Below are 18,402 nucleotides of genomic sequence, written 5' to 3'. Positions count from 1 at the left end.
TTAAAAAGGAGAGGAATCCCAAATAAAGGCCCTCTCCCAGACTGCAGCGAGGCTCATGCATGTGATGGTGGCCCCGCGTTTTGTCCTTCTCAACGCTTCATAGCGCCCGCGTTCTCGCTCGACTGTTCAGGGATCCCGAACTGATGGCGTCATCTGACCTGAATGCATTAGGCAATGGAATAGAAAGGGAAGCCAGCAGCCCTGCATGTTTGCCAACAGACTACAGTACCTAGTTACCTCACTGCAGCAGCTGCTTTTACCTTATTTTCTGCCCATTCATCTTTGCAAAAAGCAGCCTGAGCAGTTTCTCCTTCTGCTCCCAGGTGAGTTCGGAGATGTCTACCTTGCCATTCTGTAGATTAGTCCTGAAATACAGAGGCAGAGAGGGAAAACGACAGACAGACGGACAGACAGATGGTCAAAAAGTCAAACACCATGTTTCAGAGGAACGTACTGTATTCCCTCATTCTCATAAACCATGGCGACGTGTGAACTAGGCGCGATGTTTGTGTTTAGACGACTGATTCAGATGCCGTAACTCAGCAGGGCCAACGGGAACAGTGAACGGTGAACGTGCGCGTCTGCGAGCGGGGCCTCACCACATGTCGGCCTCCTCCATGTCTGCGTAGACGCTGTTGGTGCTGTAGGGCGTTTTGTGGAAGGTGCGGATGTGGGGGTACTCCCCCCTGCCCGCCCTAGCCTCTGCCATCTTCCTGCGGTAGGCCTTCAGGGCCTCCTGCCTGTACTGCACCTGGCTGGCCTGGATCTCCTCCCTCACCTGGCACAGGGCGTCCTGGAAGAAGAGCTCCACCTCGGTGCGCTGCTCCACGATGCTGCGGGCCAGCCACTTGACGCGGTTCATCTCCTTCTCCCGCATGGCCAGCAGCTGCTGCAGCTTGTCCAGCTCCACCCGGCCGGCCTGGGCGCTGACTAGGGTGTGCTGCTGGGTCTCCTGCTTGTCCCGCTCAAACTCTCCAGCCATGTTGACCAGAGACCGCTCCAGCTGGCCCACCTTCTCCTTCAGCTCAGCTCTCTCGTCCTTCTGGGCCTTCAGCTGGACCACGTTCTCCCTCATCATCCCGTCATTGCTCTCCTGGGGAACAGACATGGAAAAGAGGTCGAGGATGTAGAAAGGGTCGGCATTATAAACTGTCAAGTTATGTTTCTAGGAAATTGCCGTCAGTCAAATGTTGATGAAAGTACATCAAAGGCGTGGGATCGGAAATGTATATTTTCCCCTAATGTTCCTGAAATATCTCATGAGAGTGACGATTGAGAGTGTTTTTGAGGTTATAAACTGCCCGGGGGAGGAACATTGAGCCTCGTGACTTCATTCTCACCTTCGTTTATCAAATGTCAGGGGTGAGATTATGGCAGCCTGTGTTTGTTTGACTTAAGATGAGGATACACTACAAGATATTATGCCCGATTTTATAGAAGATTCACAATCCTGCCGAGTCTGTCCTAGTCAGCAGCAGTCTGCACTAGTTGAGGGTAGTCGGTAGTCGGAGTGGCAATTTGGCACAGAAATCTGTAAGTGTATGAGCGGTACAGATTTAAATTGGCAAGTGTATGATGAGAACAGACTTCTCCCGATCCGAGTCGGAGCGAGTCGGAGCATATCAAACACGTTTGATATTTTTGAGCAGATTCTGCACACAATCGTGTAGTGTAAACTCGTCACCACCTGGTCCAGTCGTTAAATGTGCCATACCCAGTTATTCAGTTGTCATACAAAAATCATCAGAAGCCAGTCATCTAGTGTATACTCCCAGTCATTTCATAATCTGTTAAGATTGTGAAAGTCTTCTAGTGTATCCGAGGATTTAGAGGAATGGTGCCGTAAAACACAGAGTGGGGAATAAGCCACGGACTTGGAAGCCGGAGGCCCAAAGCAGGGCCACAAGCTAAACACACAGGAGCAGTAAACAAGTAAACAAAAATGGGGGAAATACCGCCTGAAAATATGTCCGCCAGAGATCTGACACAGGTTTCATAACTGAAGTACTGAAAATGGGTTAGGCTGATTGCTCTGTGCCCATGCAAGGACGGCCACCGGCCAGTGCAATAAAAATGCCCTCAGCTCTGTTTACCCCCACGGTGCCAGTGTACCTTGTGCAGGGCCAGGGAGGCGTTTTCTTCAGCCAATAACACAGCCTTTTTCCTCAGGTCCTCCACCTCCTTCAGGTGATAGCTGAGAGCCTCGCTGAGTCGGACGTTCTCCTTGAACACGGAGCGTGACGCGTCATCCAGCTGCCTGTTTTGTTTTGGGAAAAAGAAAGTCTTTCCTGTCATGTGCCAGACTGTCTCTGAGGTATAACTAGGACACCCACCGCTATTACCAATCAGACTAAAGTCATTTCCGACATCATAAAGGTGGTGAATTGGGTTTGGAGGTGGATTGGGAGGGTTCTGATGAAGTAGAGCAAGGAGGATCTGATGTTAATGATCTTTCTAGTGACTCACACACACATTTCACCAAATTGAATTATACTGGGTCCATGTCAGTTTGCTTTACAAACCCACATTGAACATCTTATGTTATGAATTATAGAAGGAAGGATGGTTTCACTGGATGCTTTCAAATCGCTTTTAAATGATTTTGACTCAACCACATCTGGCTCCAGATGTTTCGAGTGATGATGAATGTTGTAAACTGTCCTTCCTTGCTTATTTTGTAATTTGTTGTTTTGTTTTGAAACTGTGTCTGTGCTGCTGCCTGTCTTGGCCAGGACCCTCTTGTAAAAGAGATTTTTTAATCTCAATAAGACCCCCCTTTTCCTGGTTAAATAAAGGTCAAATAAAATAATCTAAAAAAAAACATTGAATTCAATGTGTACATTTTGTCCTCATATGGAGAGCAGAGTCACTGCCCAGAAGTACAACCAGGATCCTCCCTCTTAAGCACCTATTGTATTTTTTAGTTTGCTATTCTTCACTTTGCCTTCCTTCTAAATTATACCAAGTAATAGTCATATTTCATAAAGCCATAAGCTCCTAAACTGCTACAGTCACTTTGGATAAAAGCGTCAGCTAAATGACTGTAATGTAATGTAATATGGCTTTAGAACTTATATACAACACACAGAGATGTCCCCCACAGGCATTACTGTAGCAGAGCACACTTCCCTGCAAGGCAAACTGTTGTGGTCAGGGTAATCACCTAACCTTGTTTTCTATATATACCATTTATTTTCCTCTCTCATTTCCCCTGCTCTGGAGGTGCAGTTTGAAGAGTAAAACTAGCCTGTAATTGGACAGCAGTGGAGACACTCACACAATGGCTTCATTGTGGGCCCTCTCAGCCAGCTGGGCTATCCTTTGCTCGGCCTCCTTCTCCAGGCGAGCCTGCAGGGCAACACACAGCACTCACTGTTCCTGCATGGGACCTCGCTAATTCACTTAGCCTTTTCAAATATCAATATTAGTCTACTGTGATCCCAGAATTTTATTAGACCAAGGCTAAGAGGCTTTCGTCAAATCTATACAGCATAATATTATTCTCCTGCATAAATCACTATAAAAAATAAAAAGCTTTTACGTTTGTCTTGTTTCTGTGTCCTGTTTAAGTACATGTGGAGCACAACACAATTACAAATGTCTTAATACATTCCCATATAGGTCAGTGAGTGAATGGAGACTTGTCCATGTGATTGTAAGAGGTGTGACCTTGAGACTGCCAAACCTACTTTTTCATTGAAGAACTTGTGCTCCATTCTAGCCAGGCTTTCCTTGTGCCCCTTGTCAGCAATATACATGCTCTCTTTAATCTAGAAAAAAGAGGGATGGTTACTATCAATAAAATATACGTAATGGAAGTAATTTTGGATAAAGGCATCGCCTAATATGCTAAAATGTAACTGTAAAATGTAAAATTGAAAGGCAGTTTGTCTGTCCAGCTCTCACACTACTGAGCTCCTGCTCCATGTCGGCTTTCTTTTTCCGAAACTCCTTGATTGTCTTCAATTCCCCCTGGATCATCTTGAAATCATTGGATCTCTTCATGAACAAGTCCTCCAGCTCGTTGATTTTAAGTGTATACTCTGCAACCTGAAACACACAGTATAATTCTACCATCACAGACCATGTGATTTGTGATAGTATTAGGAAATGTAATTCAACACATCCAATAGTAGTGGGAACTGTGGATATGAATCCATTGTTGGTTGAGTGAGTACAAATGTCCACTGTAGTGCCCAATTTTATGCAACTTGTGTCCGTGCAAGGGCAGTGGCAGATTCAGGAATAGAACAGATGCTGATGTTCTGAGAAATGGCCACTTACAGGAAGAGAGGAGTACAACCACTTATAACAGCTGGGAATCCATCTAAAACGTCACTATGGCCTTTGCAACCTAACTCCACTTGAATACAGATCAGTCCAACTCGGCACCTGAACTGAAGTGAACATGCAAAAATGGGAGTGACCAAAATCATGAAAGGCCAGAAGAAAACACACCCACAATGATGTATATCATGATGACTAAATGAGAGGTTACAGTATCAGCAATATAACGTTATACCTAATTGTGATTAAATATTAAATCACTCTACATGTATATGCCTCCATCCTACAGATATGGGACTACTATTTAGGTTTGTGGATTGCTCCTCTCTGGGATAAATTAAGAAAGCTTCCATTAGGTTTTCAGTAAACTAATTTTAAGTTGTGCTTATAGTGGCATTTCTCTCTTATGAGTCTTGAATTTCTCTCAGAGTATGGCACTACTTCAATTGGACTGGGAACAAAAGTAGGCCTATGATACAAAATTTTGGCTGACTGACATTTCAGCACTCAAAAGTCACGTAGTATAGACTCTATAGAGAAAAGCCAAGCCACTAATGTTGACTGAGTGCTTTTGGTGGAGTAGTTTCCATTAGCTATCAATTTTCTAGAAGAACCATTGGAGGTTAAGGGACATGTCTTGAAAAACCATCTTTAGGGTCAACCACAATTCTTTTTTTTTTCCAAAATTACAACAGCATTCCACCCATGTCTAAAATGGGGATGTTTCAAGTTGGTCCAGACTGAGTCTCTTTTTATTTCTCAAGAGGTTATTGGGTCCTATTTTTACCAGCATGAAGTACGAAGTGGATGATGGAAAGCAGCTGCAAAATGTGGCAAATTGTTGTTAGGCCACTGTAATGGCAGTCAGATATTTTTTTTAATCTTAACTCTAATCAATGTACAGCAGCATTATATGTTCTTCACAGTTAGTCAACTGTCAAAATAAACCCGAAATAAAGTTTAACACACCCTAGTAATTTACAGTGAGAGATTTGATTGGTATTACATACTCTATCTGATCATAGTTAGAGGCATCCTGATGCTGTAGAGCCAGGGGATGATAGCTACAGTACAGTAGGCGACTCAACAGTGATATTTTATTTTTAGTGTACATTCCTCTCTGTCATAGAAAACAATGAGACTAACAGGCTCCACTCCCAGGGACATGTTATCTTTTAGCTAAAAGCCTCCAGGCTATGCATCTTTGGTACATTCACCAGATTTGTGATTCTCAGGTCAGAAGGGTCAGGATCAGGATGACCCAGGTGGTGTGGGCAATTTTACGATTACACAATTAGGGGGGCGAGAAGTGTACTTAAGAAGAAGATAGGAATGTATTATCTGTTAAAGTCAAAGTCAATTTTATATAGCACACGTTCATAAAAGCAAATGTAGCACAGTGCTTTACATAATAAATAAAACATTTAAACGTTTATTGGTAGTTGGTATTAAGAAAAGTAAAATAAGAAAATAAAACATTATGGAACATATATATTTAAGAGAGAAATTAGAAACAGTAAAAATTTAAAATGAGAATAAAATAATATTAAAATTGAGTAAAACTACATGATAAAAGTGAGATTAAAAAGGTATGTCTTAAGATCTCGCTTAAAGTTCCCACAGTTTCAGCCATTAGGTTTTCTGACAGGGTATTCCAAAGGCTGGGGGCATAAAAACATTAAATCATTAAATGTTCAGTGCCAGAGGACCTCAGGGACCTACTTGGTGTATATCGTAAAAGCATGCCTGACATGTATTCAAGTGCATGACTATGGAGTGCTTTGTAAACTAATAAAATAATCTTAGAATCTATTCTAAAACTGACAGGTATGTAAGTGAGTGTAAGACTGGTGTGATGTGTGCCCTCCTTCTGGTCTTAGTGAGGACACGTGCTGCAGCATTTTGTACTATTTGAGGTTGACTAATTGCTTTCTTTGGTAGACCAGATAGAGCGTAACTGTAATCCAACCTGCTACTGATAAAAGCATGCATTAGTCTTACAGTGTCGGCCTGAGAAAGAAAATGTTTCACCTTAGCAATGTTTCTCAAGTGATAAAAAAGATGTCCTTGTAACATTCTTAATATGGGCCTCAAAATTAAGATCTGAATCAAACATGACACATATGACTTGGCATTTAGTGTTCAGTGTCAGTGTTTTTAAGTGCCCAGATAGCCTCGCCCTTTCAACTTTTTCACCAATGATCAGCATGAAGGGAATTCTGTGACATCCGTGCAGCTATATCAGCAATGCATTCCACCAAGTGGTCAACTGAGTTGTAGTCATCGGGTGTCACAGAAATATAAGAGCTGGGTGTCATCTGCGTAGCTATGGTAGCTAATATGGTGCCTCCTAATGTCGTCACATGGGGGTAAATGGTAAATGGTAAAAAGTATAAAGGATACAATTTGCATCTAGAAAATCATTTAACTGTTTGAATCCAATTTTTTCTAGAATTTTACCTAAAAATGGGAGGTTGGAAATTGGTCTAAAATGACTGAGGACCGAGGAGTACTCGAGTCTATGTTATTTTTGTTCAGAAGGTGTTTTACCAGGGCAGTTTTAAGAGCCGATGGGAAAAGGCCTGTGGTGAGGGAACAGTTAACAATGGCTAGAATGTCCTCAGACACAGATTTAAAAATAGTTTTGAAAAACTTAGTGGGAATATAATCGAGAGGGCTTAAGTTGTGACACCACTTTTCTCAGCATCTCTGTGTCAACCGGTGCAAACAAGCTCATCCCACTGCTCAGTGGAGGAAGAGGGTCATCATGCAAAACATTTGGACTTGCCTGGGTGAGGTCATTCTAATGTCCGTTATCTTATCTCTAAAATAAGCTACAAATTCCTCACACTTGGAAGCAGAGAACATGTTGACAGGTGTGTAGGGAGCAGGGTTTATGAGGCTGTCGATTATTGAAAAAATAATTATGATTTCTAGAGATCAATTTTGAGAAATTATCTCTCCTAGCATTTCTTATTGCCTTATTTAAGGCAGAGATGTTTTTAAGGATGTGGTGAACCTGCAGCTTTGTCTTTCTCCATGTGCGCTCAGCTTTTATACATGTTCTCTTAAGTTGATTGATCTAATTTCTCCATGTTCTTGTTGTTGTGTTTCCTTTCTGTTTCCTTTGTGAGAGCTGGTTGCATGCGTCAAGAGCTGTAACCTTATTTTTGCTTGATATGCAATAAACCTCTATTTTATAGCACTACACCCGCGTTGGACCTTCATTCATCAGAAGGCTTCAGTGTGTGATTGGTTCAAGCAGAGTTCATTTTTATTGTTGGCAGAAACAACGCAGAGTCAATGAACAGTTTTCATCAGATCCCAAAAGCCATCAACAGTCTCAAATAGCACGTGAAGGATAGATAATTTATATCAAACATAATGTGTTCCAGACTATGCACATTATAATTATGTGTTTTAACATAATGTTAGACTAGGCTAAGGCTATGTAAATGAAAATCAATTTACTTACCAGTTCCTCCTTATCCTCAAGGGCTTTTGTTTTTTGACTTCTGAGTTGTTCTTCCAGACTTGTTATCTGTAAAATGCAGATTGTATCTTTATACAAATACATACTGTATAAATTACATAAATTATTCATAATAAATTTCTTGAAAGAGACCAAACAGCCCTCCGTTTTCCCAATCCACCCACCAGTACTGCCTGAACAGGTAGGGGAGAGAACACTTTTTACTCTTTTGTAAATGACTTTGAGACTAATTCAACTAGATTAGTCATGTTTTGCTATATTATAGTTAAGCATGTCTATTAATTTGTCATATTATTGAAAAGTCCCCATAAATTAAATAAAGAGTACAATATTGATTTATCTTTGAGAAGTCAGATGTTACAGTTAGGGGTGGGGTCATAGCTGAAAGCAGGGAGGGTCAGGTAGTGTTACACTTGACCCCGCCACTGTCAGCCTGACAAAAAACCTCCTTGTGCTAGCATGAGCAATAATTAGCATGTCAGTCATATTGTCTGTTAGCTAATAAAATAGGCATAAAAATGATTTGACTTTAAGTTCATTGGCATGAACAGTCAGGGCAGTATTTAAAAAATACAAAAAATGCTAAAAGTTACATTATACATCGAAAACTTTTTGCCATAAAATCTGATCATCTTCAAATATTCAAAAACGAGCTGATTTCTTCCAGGCAGGCAGAGGACCTGACTGATCATGTACAGAGTACCATTGCTTGTTTCTGATTGTGTGAAATTGGGGTGTTACACTTGACCCCTTGTTACATTTGACCCCATTCTCCCCTGGTCTGGATGGAAGAGAAGGACTGCAGGAGAGCGTCCAAAAAAGTTAGCAAACCAGTGGTTTATTGCTAACCTTCTTCTCCTTCTCCATATCTTTCCTGTGCAAGAAAGCAATGATGTCCACCGTGTCCTTCTCAGCCCGGTACTGCTGGCTCGTCAGCTCCTCGTTGGCGCGTGCCAGTCTCCGGGCGGCCTCGCGGTACTCCACGCGCGAGTTCTCGGTCACATCCAACCTTGCCTCCCAAAGGGCAGCGTTGGCTTTGGCTTTCTCAATGTCGGACTCTTTGTCGGCCTTTGACTCCTGTTTGCCTTCTTTCTTCCCTTTCCTAGACACAGGATATGGATGGACACAGTGAATTTTAAAAGCAAGGTAACATTACTGCCACATATAGCACTAGTGATACGTGATTATTGCAAGTAGCACTAGCTAACGTCACATACATCAGCAGTTAAGTGAATAATTTGCTGGACCCAGAAAATAGTTTCTCACCCTTTACTCTTTCCTTGTTTTCCTTTCTTCTTTGGCATTGTTGCAAATATAGTAAATTAACCCAACTAACGGACGAATCTAGCTAAAGACTTTTGCAACAGTTTGCAAGTTGGTTAGCTAACGTTACCACCATATAGCTTACAGGGGAAACTTTGTTTACTGTCTTGTTACTATGGAGATACTGTCACGTGTGAGTGAACACTGGTTCCAGAGCTGGGTCTGTCACCTGTTCTGGTCGGGTGTCCTGTCATGAGTGGGATTAGGCTATAATGTAGCAAAAATGTGGTTTATTGTTCCATAAATGCAATAGCATAATCAAGGTTGTGCAACTAATCAGAGATAAGAGTATGTTTATTATTTCATAATAATAAAAATATAAACAAACAACTTTTATTGTCATACAGTGGATTTTGCACAGCACGCGGATATTATGGGGTTGGCTGATGGCCATGTTTCCAGTGCAGTGCAGTAATGTCATAACTTAGTCTTTTATGGTAATTACAAGCTGTTTAGCTCCTCCAGCCAGCGGAGGAGGCATCCAGTTGGAAGGATGGTGCAGGTGAGTCAGCCTGTCTCCAGCCTGCTCCTGCCTGGGCACAATCATCTCCAGCGCTCAACCTGCTGCTACTTCAGGAACAAGATGTATGGCTGCGAGTCTTCTGCTCCCAGCTAAGACACCCATCTGTGGAGGAAGGAGGGGAGGATGGCCCGGCCAATGTGGCCTTCAAAGGCAGCAGGAGTGTGGAGCTGAGGAACACCTGCGTGAGGAGAGGTGCAGGTATGGGTGGCCCTGGGGAAGGGCAGGACCCCCCCAGGCCTGATGACACGGATCGGCTGATGGGCTCGGCCTTCGTGGACCTCTCGTCAGGAGCCGAGAATCGCACAAGCTCACTCTCAGCGGTATGCAATTAACTGGATAGGAATATAATTATACTTTTGTGACAGCTAGCTACGTAAGGCTATGCTGTTTTTGAGTATTAACATCCCTGTTGCGTTTTCACAGTGCACTCCATCCTCTCTCCTCTATTGAGAAGCTCGGCCTCAGACCTCGGCCCCAGACCATCATCGTCTATCTATCCATCTATCTATCTATCCATCTATCTATCTATCTATCTATCTATGATGAGCACATGGACAATATCTATCTATGATGAGCACATGGACAATGTGAGACTGTACCACCAGAGTCTGCAGAAGTGGGGAGCGGTCCGTCCCACTAGCGTTGCGGGGGGTGCCTATCCCTCCAACTCTGTCCTCTGCTCCCAGGTACTCGGGCCTTCATTAAGAAGGGCATTTGAAAATGGACTGGGCATGCTATCCACCCTGATAACTTCTTCTCAAAGCCATAAGCCTGTTTTTTTTTTTAACAGACTTTTTATCTGTATAAATGTTTTACGTTTGCACGCCACCTGCTGGAGACACCTTCTGAGATTGATAGATACAATCATATAGGCCTACACATTCTCAAAATAAATGTACTGTATCTTCTAACGTGTCCTCTCACAGCCCCTCACAGCATGGGTGAGTTATGCCTACGCATACACTATCCAGTGTGGATTGATCGGACTGTCCTGGGAGAACCAGCCATGGAAAGAGCTGTCTGAGTACTGAACTCTGGAAGCAGTTATAGAAGGTTATTTCCTCTTGGGGAAAGGAATAACTTTAAAGTCTTGAATGACTTTAATCTTGTCATCTACACGTTCACTAAAATTCTTGACATTCTATTAACAAATTACCTTACAGATGTGTTGAAATAAATGTATGTTTAATTAGTCAAACAATTTTCATGTCTTATTTGGTATAGCATGGAACAACATCACAGTATACCTAACTACTACACAAAAACCTAACTTACAAAGACAAATAAATCACTTTGAAGTGCTTTATGTCTCAACTATCCTGTTTTAATAAGGTCCAGTGATCGCTGCAAAAATCCCAATGGCCCTCAGGCTGCACTATAATATATTACCAGCAGATGGCACACTTGTATTAGCCTACTTTGCTAAATGGATTTGTAAACTGTATGACACTAGCTGACATCACTTGCTGTCATGCTGTATCACTAAAAGCATTTAATAAGATACTGTAGGCACACAATTTCACTTATTAGTGTTTATTTATTTTAAAATAAGGAAAAATACAAAGCAAATTGAGGTTAAGTCAGAGTTGTAGTAACAGTCCCCTTTTTGCAAAGTGAGGGTTAGGTGAAGTCATAAAGCCATAAATTGCCAGTAACTGACAGTTAATGAAAATACTTCATCTTACCCACATCCACTTCCAGCCCAATGATTGAAGAAAAATGACAACATATTCCAAAGTAATTAAATATTGATTATTGGTCTTGGGTGCTGCAGTTTTAAGTTTCCTTACACCCTCCTCAGGCACTTAGCTTATTATTGCAACTCAAAACTTAACACATGTTAAGGCAGCTCAGTTGACATCATTAGTACTCTCTCATACTGGGTAAAATAGCCGGTCTTTTAATACTAAAGCTCACATTATCTTTCACGTTTGTACATGCTGACTCAAAGAATATAATCGTCTGGTCCTGTTATTGCACAATGCACCACTGTACAGCTCAAGTCTTTCTATACTGAAATACAGTATACATGATGAATTAATACACTTTGAAATTGAGAGAGGTACTATCACGAATAAAATACTTGGATGGGTAAACAATCTTTTCCTGTCTGCATTAAGAAAATAACTAGTAAACTCTAAAGTTAATGTAGTGTCAGGGTCAGATATACTGTATGCAGGTCTGCTAAAAGCCACTCTGATAGAAAAACAGGATTCTGATGCATCATATTGTTTTGCACACTACTTTTACAGTGTCAACCTGACTAGAATTCCCAGGAGTCCATCCACTTCAGGCCGGCCATGGTGCTGGCGGGGTCATGTGACAGTGGACCCCTCATGCCATAGGAGAGAGGGTGGAACAGATAGAAGCTGCATGGAGCGGATGACGGAGGACAGAGAGAGGGAGAGAGAGAGAGAGAGAGAGGGAGAGAGATCTGTTAGCTCAGGTGAGGAATAGTGAGCCATGAAAGAACTGCACCAGGCAAATGCCGTCTGAGAAGCGAGGCGCCGGCGGCCCCGTGATCGCCTCACCTGTAAAGGATCCCGAGAAAAAGCGCCGCCTGTCCGCATCTCAGCATCCAATGGGAATACGGTGGGCGGAGCCACAGGTCTGCGGTCTGCAGAAGGGTGTCCAATGTAATCCCTGAGACAAAGAGAACAAAGGCAACCATTTTACGGAATAAAATCCATACTATTCAAACATACAGCGCAAAAAAAAAGAGGCATCTATACCAGTCATCACAGGCTATACCAGAGGAGGATGAACGTGTGTGTGTGTGTGTGGTAGTGCACCTGTGAGCATGCTGTTGAAGAGCATGGCGGGGAAGTAGTGGTGGTAGTACAGGATGCGGCCCATGGTGTAGAAGGGCACGTAGTGGAGCAGCCAGCCCAGGATGAGCAGCCCTCCTCCATCCATCAGCACCCAGCAGCGCTCTGGAACACACACACACACACACACACACACACACACACACACAACACACACACACACACACGTCAGACGGTAATTCAAGTGCCCCCCCCCCCCACACACACGTCAGACGGTAACTCAAGCGCCCCCCCGCACACACACACCTCTTCTTTTCTGGTCCAGAGGGATGCTTCTTTGGAGGGCCAGAGAGGCCACTGTCACCATGGCAACATACAGGCCCAGGCAGAGCAGATTGAGCCACCAGATCACCTGAGGGAGAGGACGTCAGAGCTTTAGCCACACGGAAGCACCGTTTGGGGTCATGCGTGTGTGTGTTAGGGTGGGTGATCACACAGGAAGAGGACAGACGACAGCTGAAGTTACTTACAGGGTTTCCCAGGAGGTAAACACGGTACTCTGTCTCGTTCACTCCAGAAAACCTCAATCCCTTTAAGGTGACAAAAAAAACAGTAGTAAAGTGCGGGCTACATCTTGTGACAATGAATTTACACTGAATGCCATGGGAGTATTCATCAAGCCACAGTACCTGGTAGTTGACTGGCCAGTGCCAGGGTTTGGAGTTCATCTCGTTGTCTTTGGGCTTCAAGCCGCTATTACCCTAGACAAGGGTCAACAATTTAAAGTAAAATGTGAAGACAAACTCAAAACATGTCTCTATAGAGTATTTCTTAAGCAGTAGTGGGGTGACACCTCTTCCCTCACCCTGATCATGACGATGTGGGACTCCACTAAGATCTCCAGGAAGTGAGGCTTCAGCACTGACAGGCTGATGTTGGGCACTGTTCATACGCAGACCAAATAACGCTCATGTCAGTTTCGTTCACCGAACTACATACCATGGCTGCACAAATAATCATTCCAATAGCAGAGAAAAGGAGATAGTATACTGTACACTTGGGGTTGATGAGATCTTCAATGTTCCATTGAGAGTTTGGAGTGTCCTTCAGGTAGGGGCTGCAGGTGATCTCCACCTGTTCCCAGCCCCTGAACAGAGAACATACAGACACTTAGTCTCTCTCCAGACTCAGTTACATTCACTATTATAAATCGCTGTGCTCCTAATGCTATGTAGAGTCTGTGCCACTTTGCCACCCAAACTGGTTTCTTGAGGGCGGGTCAAAATTGAAAGAGTGCCAGGTCGTAGCTGCAATGAGAGACGCTAGCCCGGGTTAGATGGGCGGAGTCAGGTTTGGTGGGAGCACCCGATCGCGAAAGTCGTTACTGATTGGTGTTGCCAGGATTTCGGGTGTACCAATCATTGGCCAGAATTCGAAAAACCAGTTTGGAGCTGGAAGTGTCCCAGACCCATAGAGAGATCTGCAGCATGCAGTAACATAGTTAGCATAGCATATGGAGTTTATCAGTGTAAGAACTCTCATGGGTCTGGCATTGAGACTAACAAACACTGCCATATTGAACATCTCCATATAAACTACAGCTGTAGATGAAGGCAACAGAAAGAGAGCAGTCTACCATCTGTTCTTCTTACCACTTGGGGAGAGTCTTGCCAGAGGAGTACAGCACACAGCCGGTGGCTCTGTGGAGGAAGCGCACCTTGCTACGCAGCACCTTCACCAGGTCCCCCTTCCGACCCCCACACACCTCCACCTGCCACAGGTCATTAAGGTCACCTGTCCCATTCTGGAAGAACCACAACAGGAAATGGTTTAGGACTACACCAATAGTCAATAATGGCTTCAACCGTAAGTGTTATGTTATGTCACTCACAATGCCATATCCCGTGACCTGGAAGTGCTTCTTGGTGAGAGGCGCTTCGTGAAGGTGACTGTGCAAGTTTCTGGTAGTCCTATCGTGCACACGGGAATCAGACATTAGGGCTATTATAGCTATAATAGTACTATAAACCAGACGTGCAAGGTTGTATACAGGTCACAATAATTAGCATTCAGCGTCCAAACAGTTAAGGAGAATGCTCACTCTTTGTGCTCCAGCCGAATTATGTCACCATGGCGGACAAGGTCTGGGGGCCCAGATTGCGCTGGATAAAAAATATATAACAATTAGTAATGCTGTAATGGAATTCGAGTACTCTGTTCAAGTGGAAGTCAAAATAGCTACGCTACTGCTTTTATTAACAAACATCCGGGAGTTTTATCTGAGTGTAGAACTGCCATTTTACCATCACCGCTGTCTTGTCTCTGGACTACCCACAGGTTGTTGTAGTCCTTATGGAGGTAGGCTGTGACCTGCAGACACAGAGGGGCTTAAGAATATGCTGCAGTGTCTTGCATGCATGCATGCAGCAGCATGGGAAGGCGTTCGGTCTTCGTACAGTACATCTCCAAGTAAAACCTGCTGCCTGACCTGCTGCTGCTTGGCCCCTACTCCCTCGGGGTAGAGGTGCCAGTGAGAGTGCAGGTACCCTCCAGCGATGCGCAGGTTCTTTATTGTGATGGTGGAGCCGTATGCAAGGTCTGGAAAAAAAAGAGGGAAAAATATTATTTGTGTAAACTTCAATAAACCAAAACGCCAATCGATAGGTCCGGTAGGCATCCTTTGACAAGTAAATATGAATTACACGGTGATGTTCACAAAACGAGTGAGAAACAGTGTCAACGACGGAGAGATATGGACTCACATTCGGGCATGGAAGCGTTGTGTAGGTTGTTTCCGATCAGCCGAGATTGGAAGGCGGAGCTGAAGAAACCGTCTCCTGAACCACTGAGGAGCGGGGGGAGACGTAACATTAGCAACGGTAATACAAACACGTTTATCCATACTACGACGGAACGATAACCGACACTCACCTCTTGTTCAAAACGACAAAATGGACTGCGAATATCGTGACGTAAAGGAACAACGGAAGCAGGATGAGCCCAAACACCCGGGCCAACAAGTGCTTCCCAATGTCCAACTGGCAGGATGAGAAAGAGAGACAGATGGAGAGAGAGCAACAGAGATAGTGGTCAGAGAGTCCTGCGTGACAGTGTGCAGTATCATGTTTGGCTGAGATGTCATCAGTACCAGTGAGAGGTGCAGGTCCCCCAGCAGTCTCCAAAGGTCCCAGGCTGTGTTGAGTCCCACCAGCAGGATGACAAACAGCCCGACAAACTTCACTCCCAGAGCCCCAGCTAGGTTCACGCCTGTCAGTACCAGCCACAGCCACCAGGGTGTGCTAAAGGGCCTGCAGGATGATTTTTTTCAGTAGCAGATAAAAAAGCAGACACTTATCGGAAGTGTTTGTGCAATGCATACCCTCTAAGGCTGGCTGTGGCTTTACATGCATTTTCTCACCTGTATCTCTGCATATTGAACTTGACCATGCTCAGCACAGCCCCCATGATGAAGAACATGAGAATGGGGTCTAGCAGAATGTATTGGGAGAGGGTGATGCAGCCAGTGTCTGCCATGGTAAAAAAGAAAAAGAAAAAAGAAAATTGAATAACTCAAATAAATAAAACATTTTATTGGACTTGGTGGGAGCAGCTCTTACACATGCAGTCACTCACCGAATATTAGTACTGCAGCAGTGATGAGAGCAGCCCTCTGAGACTGGGACAGCTCCAGCACTGTGAGGTAGGCGAAGATCGGCAGACAGGAGCCCAGCACGGCACAAAACTGCAGGCGGACACAGACAGCAGTCAAACCTACTGACAGGGCACGACACTATGAAACGCTTGATGAAAATCACGTACCCCTCTCATCCCCAAGTAGTTGTGGTGCTCATATTTGTCCCCCGGCTTTAAGAAAGGGAAGGTACCATCGTAGCCTGTCATATAGCCAGCTAGGCCAATCAGCATCTAGAGTATAAGGGCATGCATGGAGGTAGTTAGTAATGGAGGTAGTTGGGGATAACTATTCATAACCTGCTTCATAATAAATAAATCTTGTATATTTGTCATATGTAGGCTACATGATACAGGTTCCATGTACTGTACAATGAAAAGCTGCACTCAACATGGAGCTTGAACCTGCGACCCTGAGAATAATAGTTTCATGCTACCTACCTACCGACTGAGCTAGCTGGACAGTCGTGCCTGATACAGAGACAGTGCAAGTGGGGTGACTGTATAAATCCGGGAGTTTCACTTGTCTCATGTCAATATATTAACAGTGGAGTAGCCAGGCTTACTTTGCCGAGAGGTGGGTGGACATCAAAGAAAAACGTCCTGTTGATATAGTAGCTGCCCATCTTCCCAAAGTGGGTCTCATCCCAGCTGCAACATAAACATAGTGATCACAGCGCAATACACCGAAGTTCATTGATTATAAAAGGGCGTATCACACTCACCAAGCCTTATGTCTCATAGGGGATAGAATAGAATAGAATAGAAAGTTTCGACATGTATAGCCAGTACAGGTACATTGGAATTCTTGTTATCGCTTGTCCTTACAATATCTTATCAGCACTAATCAATTCCTCATTCCAGTCCTAGGTTGCATACAAGACATTATAAGGTTCCAAATCTGGTAATTTACTATCCATAGTCTAGCAGTCTATCAAATTGATCCTGATCTACTTATTCCAACCAATCATGGATGACTATGACTGTGTCCGTAGTATAGGTGGTGCAATTAATAAAATTCAAGTATAGGCTTGTTAAGTCAATTGTTATTGTCTATTGTATTGGCAAGGTTTTAATTGTTCAAGTGTTGTCAGGTGTTGATTCAAGTGATCGAGTGTACAGTAGTCAAATTGTTGTTGTCTATTGTACAGACAAGGTGCTCAAAGTGATCAAGTGGTCAGGTGCTGGTCCAGGGAGATGGGTGGCTAGGTGATGATGAAGAGGAGTAAGTTATCACACTCACCATACATGAGGGGGTTCCAATATACTATAGAGGCGTGTAGAGAAAGACAGCACCACCACTAACAGTAGGGGAATAGTGCTCTGGGAGTCGTTTCTCAGAAGGTAGATGGCTCTGTTGTAACTTTTTGCTGATGTCCCATTTGAGGAGTGAGTGCCATCTTGACAGTGTCCATCGTCATTAGAGAGAGTGTCCTCGTCGTCTGGTTCAGGCAGCTCGTGATGGGGTGCATTGCGAGAGCTCTGCTCCTGTATTTTCAGGTTGACTCTCCGATGTCGTAGAGTGGAGGACTCTTCTGTTTTGCTCAATTGTGCAACACATTCTTCCTTGGCCATTAGTTAAAACTGGAACAAAGTCCGAGTTACCTGACCCTTCCTCACCAAAAGACAACCAAGAAGAAAACTGTAGCTGCTCTTTAAACTATTTGATTAGACACTAAATACTTTTAGTATCGTACATAATCAGTAGCACCAAACAGTTACGTTATCTAATGTACATAACGTTACCGAGCAAGTAAAAACAGTTAGCGATCAGTCTATAGCAAAGCAATGTGTAGATAACACGTCTATATCTTGCGAGCTAGCTGCGAGCTCGCAGCTGCCAGCTGGTCATGTAAACGGTATATTAACTTGATAATGCGCTTGCTATTTCGTATTCCAGGTCCCAACAAAAAAACATATAATTACGAAATCACATTTGATTAAAAAAAAAATCCTAAAAAGCCATGCATTTTTTTCAATTAGAAACATAACGTTAGCCTAGCTGCTAGCTGGCATGCACTCCCAACCTCATACATTTTTCAAAACGTTCAACGTTTACCTGCACCGTGCACAGCATCACAGAGCTCAACACATCTAGAATACCATCCATACACATCCATAAAACCAATTTGTATTAGATAAGATATACAATTTCTGCGCAGCATAACGCGGTTCAAGTCTACAAATGCGCACGAGCTAAAGAGGTTAATGGGATATGTAGTCCCTGAATCCCGTTTTCCCTGAGTCCCGGGTCAAGTAGGAACTGCATTTCCAGCATATCCTGACGAGAGAGGGAAGTTATGGGGCGACGGACCTGA

General features: G+C 43.6%; 2 protein-coding genes across 2 annotated transcripts; both read right to left on the bottom strand.

Annotated features, from left to right (window-relative positions):
• Positions 1-256: 256 nt before the first annotated feature.
• On the bottom strand, positions 257-9,084 carry LOC311309500 (basal body-orientation factor 1-like; the record flags this gene model as incomplete). Its single annotated transcript, XM_084438819.1, has 9 exons — positions 257-365; positions 600-1,093; positions 2,113-2,257; positions 3,278-3,348; positions 3,690-3,770; positions 3,907-4,050; positions 7,763-7,828; positions 8,630-8,882; positions 9,047-9,084. The coding sequence occupies 9 exons, from the start codon at positions 9,082-9,084 to the stop codon at positions 257-259; spliced, it is 1,401 nt and encodes a 466-aa protein (XP_084294945.1).
• A 2,121-nt stretch (positions 9,085-11,205) lies between these two features.
• Positions 11,206-18,185, bottom strand: pomt2 (protein-O-mannosyltransferase 2). The gene is made up of 21 exons (XM_084438850.1): positions 17,328-18,185; positions 16,651-16,735; positions 16,214-16,318; positions 16,028-16,136; positions 15,813-15,921; positions 15,543-15,702; positions 15,326-15,432; positions 15,157-15,239; positions 14,883-14,992; positions 14,698-14,764; positions 14,496-14,556; positions 14,286-14,364; positions 14,047-14,198; positions 13,450-13,541; positions 13,260-13,336; positions 13,084-13,155; positions 12,925-12,984; positions 12,701-12,806; positions 12,419-12,559; positions 12,158-12,269; positions 11,206-11,995 (listed from the first exon to the last, which is right to left on the bottom strand). The coding sequence occupies exons 1-21, from the start codon at positions 17,657-17,659 to the stop codon at positions 11,890-11,892; spliced, it is 2,325 nt and encodes a 774-aa protein (XP_084294976.1). The 5' UTR covers positions 17,660-18,185; the 3' UTR covers positions 11,206-11,889.
• Between the last annotated feature and the right edge of the window lie 217 nt (positions 18,186-18,402).

The sequence above is a fragment of the Borostomias antarcticus genome (assembly GCF_949987555.1).
Source record: "Borostomias antarcticus genome assembly, chromosome: 5".
NCBI classification, from domain to species: domain Eukaryota; kingdom Metazoa; phylum Chordata; class Actinopteri; order Stomiiformes; family Stomiidae; genus Borostomias; species Borostomias antarcticus.
Note: the sequence above shows the minus strand (reverse complement) of the source record. Positions and strands in the feature narration are given on the sequence as shown.

Excerpts from the sequence above, each read along its gene's own strand:
- pomt2 (XM_084438850.1), bottom strand. The coding sequence starts at position 17,659 with ATGGCCAAGGAAGAATGTGTTGCACAATTGAGCAAAACAGAAGAGTCC. Across the intron at positions 15,433-15,542 it reads GGGACCTGCACCTCTCACTG|TTGGACATTGGGAAGCACTT; the intron begins GTACTGATGACA and ends TCATCCTGCCAG. Across the intron at positions 12,807-12,924 it reads TTTACCTCCTGGGAAACCCT|GTGATCTGGTGGCTCAATCT; the intron begins GTAAGTAACTTC and ends CCTCTCCCTCAG.